Below are 6,000 nucleotides of genomic sequence, written 5' to 3'. Positions count from 1 at the left end.
CGCTGGGTTTGCAGGATGAGCTCATGAATCTCCAAGTGAAAATCTGGATTAGCAAGCTCTACCCAGCCCGAGAAGAAAGAAAACGTTTGCACAAACATCTGTGCAGGGAAACTGATGACTTTCACAAGATCTTAAATAGATTGTACTGACTCAATTATCCGAGTCCTGGAGTTAAGTACAGCTGAGGCTGTAACCGGGACCCGGCGAGCTAAAAAGGAGCCTCCATCCTTCCCGAGCCAGCGGGAGCTGTGCCAAGCTGGGCTCGGCTGGAAGCCTTTCTTTGTGGATCTTGCTGGCTGTCAGTGTGAAAGGTGGATGGAGGCTAAAAATGGCTCAGGAGCACGGCTGGTGTATGCAGGGAATAGCAATGAGAACAGGGTGAAATCAGAGCCTCGGACGCCGTGGAAAGCATCCAAGGGGGGTGGAAAATGTGCAGCAAACAGGTCCTATGGCTGCTGCTGCACGAGGAGAGAGCGAGGAAGGGGGAAAAATCCCAAAAGCAAAGGACAAGCGAGGGGGAGATGCTCTGAAGGACATGAAGGGGAGATACTTGAGTGATAAGATATATTGGGAAAAGGTTTTCCATCCAGAGGATGGTTGAGCACTTAACAGGTTCCCAGGGGAATTGGTCACGGGCCCCAAAGCTACCAAAGCTGAAGGAGTGTTTGGACAGCACTCTCAGGGACAGGGTGGGATTGTTGGGGTGTCTGTGCAGGGCCAGGAGTTCCGCTGGATGATCCTTGTGGGTCCCTTCCAGCTCAGGATATTCCGTAATCCTGGAGGTCAGGGAGTGCTTGGACAGTGTTCCCAGGTGTTGAGATTCGGTGACCGAGGGGACTCTTTGCGTTGCCCTGTACAGGGGGCCAGGAGTTGAGAAGGACCCACAAGCATCATCCAGCCCCAAGGTGGGTTATTCCGTGATCCCGGTGGGTCCCTTCGAAGCCGGGGTACTCCACGAAGGGCGGCGCGCCTGTGGGCAGAGGGCTCCTCGGAGGGCAGCGGCTCCCGGGGGCAGCGTCTCCCGGCCATGTGGGCGCGGAGGGGCGGCCCGGCCGCCACGAGGAGAGGGGCGGGCGAGGGGAACCATGACAAGAGGGGCGGGCGATGGGGTGGCCATGAGGAGAGGGGCGGGCGGGGGGAACCATGACAAGAGGGGCGGGCGATGGGGTGGCCATGAGGAGAGGGGCGGGCGATGGGGGGACCATGGCGGCGCCGCCCTCCCTCCCTCCTGAGGGCGGCCCGGTTCCCGCCCTGCGCTGACGTCACCCGCAGCTCGGCCGGCGCCATTTTGGACGCTCCTCGCCGGGGGCCGGGCAGGGCCGCTCCCAGCCCCGCCACCGCGCGCGCCGCCGCCGCCGCCTCCTCCTCCTCCACTACCGCCTCCTCCTCCTCCTCCGCCTCCATCCGCCGCCATCGCCGCCCGCCGCCGCCGCCCGCCCCGCGCCGCCTGCCCCGCCGGCACCGCCCGCGCCGCCCGGCCCCGCCGCCGCCGCTATCGCCAGCACAACATGGCAGGTAAGGGCAGCCCGGCCCCCCATGGCTCGGGGGGGCTCGCCCCGCTGCCTCCCTCCCCTCCCGCTCCTGCCCGCCGCCTTCCTGCTGCTTTCTCTTTTTTTTTAATTATTTTTTTAAAGATAATTCTCCCTTCTGGGAATTCGTGCTTTTTGCACCCACCCCTCCCGTCTCGAGGTGGTGGTGGTGGGGGGGGTGGGAAAGGCGCGGAAGGTGGGAGCGGTGTGGGTTTTTGGTTTTTTTTTTTTTTTGGAGTTGAGGAGCTCGCGGGCAGGGTGGGTCTGTGCCCGTGGACTCACCGGAATGGTTTGGGTTGGAAGGGACCTGAGAGCTCCTCCAGTTCCCTGCCCTGGGCAGGGACACCTTCCACCAGACCAGGTCGGTCCAGCCCGGCCCTGGACACTTCCAGGGATGGGGCTTCTCTGGGCAACCTGTGCCAGGGCCTGCCTGCCCTCCCAGGGCAGAATTCCCCCCCCGTATCCCACCCAACCCTGCCCCCTTTCCCTCTGAAGCCGTTCCCCCGTGCCCTGTCGCTACATGCTCTTGTAAGTAGTTTTCCCCTCCAGGCTTTTGGGGCTGCTGTTGGGGTTTATTCCCCAGTTTTCGGGGCTGTGCTGCTGTGCACGGGGAGCTTCCAGGCGCAGGCGGTGGCCAGGGGACAGTCGCACCCTCTGAGCATCTGCAAACGCGACTAAAATTGGGTACAGGGTGTAATTAAGTAACACAGGTCTCCTGTGGTGTCTTTTTTTTTCTTTTTTCCTCGTTCCTTCCCGTTCTCCCTCCCCATTTTGCATCCCGAAGTGCTGTTGGTGGCCTTAGAAGCGTGGATGCAGAGGGTATTTCCCCCCTCTTTACTTTTCCTCGCGATTCCTTCGTTTGGAAATGTATTCATCCCCCTCCTCTGCACATGAATTGTCTTTTCAGCGCTTGGCATGTGGAGGAGCAGAGCATGGGAGGCTCTGGGAGGTTTTGTGCCTTGCCTTTTTTCCCCCCCTACACCATATGCACATGCTCCACCCTCTTCTTGCTGTTTTAGTCGGGGAGGGAGGGGGGGCAAGTGCCAACTTGGTTCAAGTAAATTGTATGGAAAAGAGAATTTCAGCCTGAAGTAGCAGGAGCAGTGATTTTTTTTTTTCCCCTTCCAAGCTGTCCCCTTTAAGTGCTTCCATGGTGCCAGCTGCTGAATGACAAATGAAGAGGTTGGAGGGGGGGGAAGAGGAAAGAAAATGGGTTGTGGGATTTTTTGGGGAATTGTAGAGCAGGAAAAAAAAAAAAAAAGGTATTTTGCCATTTCCTGCATAAATGGGTGCTGTTACTTGCCTTCACCTTGTCGGGTTATGCATCTATAATCCTTCAGGGAAGAATTTAAGGCAAGCAAAAAATGCAGAGTGCACCCCTCTATTCCAGCACTTGTCATTCTGAGAGACTCGGTCTTTTCTGGAAAGATTATTTTTGGGCTTCTGATTTCCTTCTCTTTGACTGTTTTGTTTTTGGTTTTTTTCCTCCTGCTCTCTGAACTTAGGAAGAAGTCTCTCCTGTATTCTTTGTTATCCCCAAAGCCCTCCCAGAGCTCTGGATTAATGTGGAAATGCCATCTGTTGCTCAGCCGGTTCGAGTTGTGTGTGCAGGAAAAGTTCCATTTTGACAGTGTCTTTGGGGTGGGGGAAGGAGAAAAAAAAAAAAAAAGGCAGGAAAAAAAAAAAAAAGCCGAGCGAGACAAGCCCATTTCTGTCTCTTCCTGTATGTCCTCAGCCCTGCAGTGATTTGCTCGGAACGAAATGCAAAAGAAATGGGTGGTGATTTTGGTGTGTGTTTTGGTGGCAGGGTTCAAATGAATCACTGCCTTCCGCCGAGGCAGTAATGTTCCTGAAGTTTTCTCTCCGATCCGTTTTCTATGGTAGTAGAACTCGTTCCCATCCCATTGCTTGTTTGCTTTTCTGCTCGGATTTGCTGCCTTTTTTATTATTATTTTTTTATTATTGTTATTATTTTCCCAGGCTGGTAATTGCTTTGGTTACCTCTGCGAAGAGACTCTAAAAAATGTGGTAAAATTCTTTTTCTTTAGCCTTTAGCGTGTAGGTTTGGTGAGAGGAGGAAGCGAATCGTGTGCTTGGCTTTCGTGTCGAAGGGGGAGGTTGGAATTTTCCGAAAATGTACAGCTCTGATAGTTTATATTTACAGTCGTTTGGTTTATATTTAAAGTTGTTTATGTGTGTGTGTGTGTGTGTGTTTAGAGGGTTCTGCTAAAGTAGGAAGAAGGTTCCTATGAAATCCGTGCTGTTTAAATTCAGAGCTGGTTGGTTTTTGGTGGTGAGAGGAGCTTTCCCCCTGCCTGTGCTCCCCTGTTTTCCACAAACCCTGGCGTTGAAGGCTGACAAAAACAATCTCCGAAGGGAAAAGGTGGGGAGGGTGGCTGTGATTGTGCTGCCCGGGCTCTGCCGAGGAAGTGGGCGTGCTCAGGCTCCCAAATGTGCTCTCTGCAACCATTGTGTGCGCTGGGGGGACTCAGCTTTTGAATTGTTCCTTTCTCTTTTTTTTTCTTTCTTTAGGAGCTGGAGGAGGAAATGACATTCAGTGGTGTTTTTCTCAGGTGAAAGGCGCTGTAGATGATGATGTAGCAGAAGGTAAGAGCCACGTTTTCTGCTCTTTTCTGACTTTTTAACCGCTTGAGGGGGGAGATGTGGATGCAATCAGTGAATATTCGGCTGGAGCAAAGCAAACAGACCCTTAATCTGCATTCCCATACCCACAGTCAGGATTAAACTGTGGTTTGAGAGCCCTGTCCTGGACACTTGTAAAAAAGTTCAGGCTTCCTAACTATTTTTGCTGGAATTGTTTTCCAAGATTGTTAAGATTTTTCTGCCACTCAGCTCTTGGTTTGTGTGGGTTTTTTTTTCCTAATCTGCAAAATGGGGAATGTGATACTTGCATTCCACAGGGAGGTGTCGTGAGAATTAATTAATAATTGTTCTCTTTGAAGATCTAAGTACTAGATAGAGTAATTTTCCCAATCTTTCCAGCCCCTATTAACCAGGAGAGGAACAAATGTGAATATTCTTGTGTGCTTGCCTATTGCAGAAAGAGCGGGTTTGTGTTTGAAACGATAGTGGAGATTGTCTAAAACTTTTCTGAGCTGGCAGTGACAAGTGTCATCTTCCACTAAGATGGCTGCCTCTGATTGTCCCTGCAAAAACTCTGCTGGTTATTTGCTTTTCCTTGGATTTGGGATCGTTGGAGGAGTGGTCCTTTCCTCTGTGCTGGAGAGCAAAACCTCCTCTGTGATCTTCTTCTGGAGGGAAGTGCCTCTGACTTCTGAATTTCTGTGGCCACAAAAGCCTTGTTTGCACGAGGCAGCCTGTAAGATCAGGAGTTAAAATGTTTCTTTTGCAAGCAGTTGGCCTTGTCACTTATGTAATTCCTGGTTGTTTTTTTTTTTTTTTTCTTTTTTTACATATCTTGAATGCTCTGACTTACAAGTGAGATTAATGTTATATTTAGAAAAGCAGTAACTACAGTTTCCATTATTTCCCCATTTGACATGTGGTTCAAATTAGCTTCCAAAGGCCAAAAAAAAAAATAAGACCAGTATAAACATGAGTGACTTGTTTTTATTTATTAGCTGCAGCATGTGGCAAACAATGCACTGTCAAAGGCTGCTGTCGTTTGCAAGATGAAAGATGGCTTTTGGAAACAAGAGTTGTTTTGGTAACAACTCCAAATTTAATTTCAAATCCTTCAGGAAGCAGTTTTTAAAGCTTGAACTCAAAACTGCTCTTAAATGTGGTGTAATTTTTTTTCTTGTCAGACCTTAAATTCTGTAACCTTTGCTTTATTTACATATCAAACTAAATCCTTAATTAAATACAAATATTGAAGAAGTTGTGGTTGCGTGGCAGGCGCTTGCAAACAACTCTTTGTTAAGACAGACATGTTGACATGCATGTAATAATAATGAACTTCTGCAGAGAAAAGAGGCTTTCACAGGGCTCTGGAAATGCAGAAGTGAGGAAACGACAGCCTGTCCTGAACTTCCTGAACTGCTTGGAAGGGTTGCACTTGTTGTTACGAAAGGTGCCTCCTGGCAGGTCGGGAGCTGCGCTGGGACTGCTGCAGTCACAGGGGTGGGGTTCAGGGAGGCCTGGGAAGGAATTCAGGAGCTTGGTTTGCAAAGCCTGGGGAGAATGCCCAGCTTTGATTTTAGGGACCAGGGAGCCTTCTGAGTTCGGGACCCAAAGAGCAGTTTTGTTTTGTTTTGTTGTCATCACACCTGGCTTAGGGTGAGCCTGAAGATACAAACCTTAATATGCTGCAAGACCTTCTAAAACTGAACTGCCTGGAGAGAGGTCCCAAGTATTATTGTATCATTGGTGTTATGCTTGCCTGTGATTAATTTGTTGACATTCTCTCCTCTTCCTGTGGGTTTGGCTCCCGCAATCCACGCTGGAAGTTGTTGGAAGCAGCTCTTTTGAGTTGTTCTGCTTCACAGAG

At 50.5% G+C, this 6,000-nt stretch overlaps 1 protein-coding gene across 1 annotated transcript in view; it reads left to right on the top strand.

Moving 5' to 3' along the window:
- Window positions 1–1,389: 1,389 nt before the first annotated feature.
- PPP2R2A (protein phosphatase 2 regulatory subunit Balpha) overlaps window positions 1,390–6,000 on the top strand; it is a 29,228-nt gene continuing 24,617 nt past the window's right edge. The window contains exons 1-2 of the mRNA XM_050325711.1: window positions 1,390–1,515; window positions 4,062–4,136. Of these exons, the coding sequence (XP_050181668.1) occupies window positions 1,509–1,515; window positions 4,062–4,136 (82 nt within the window). The 5' untranslated portion in view covers window positions 1,390–1,508. The remainder of the gene's footprint in view (window positions 1,516–4,061; window positions 4,137–6,000) is intronic.

The sequence above is a fragment of the Myiozetetes cayanensis genome, unplaced genomic scaffold (assembly GCF_022539395.1).
Source record: "Myiozetetes cayanensis isolate MyiCay16 unplaced genomic scaffold, myiCay2020 scf30, whole genome shotgun sequence".
NCBI classification, from domain to species: domain Eukaryota; kingdom Metazoa; phylum Chordata; class Aves; order Passeriformes; family Tyrannidae; genus Myiozetetes; species Myiozetetes cayanensis.
The sequence above is the reverse complement of the archived record's forward strand: the minus strand, read 5'-3'. Positions and strand labels throughout refer to the sequence as shown.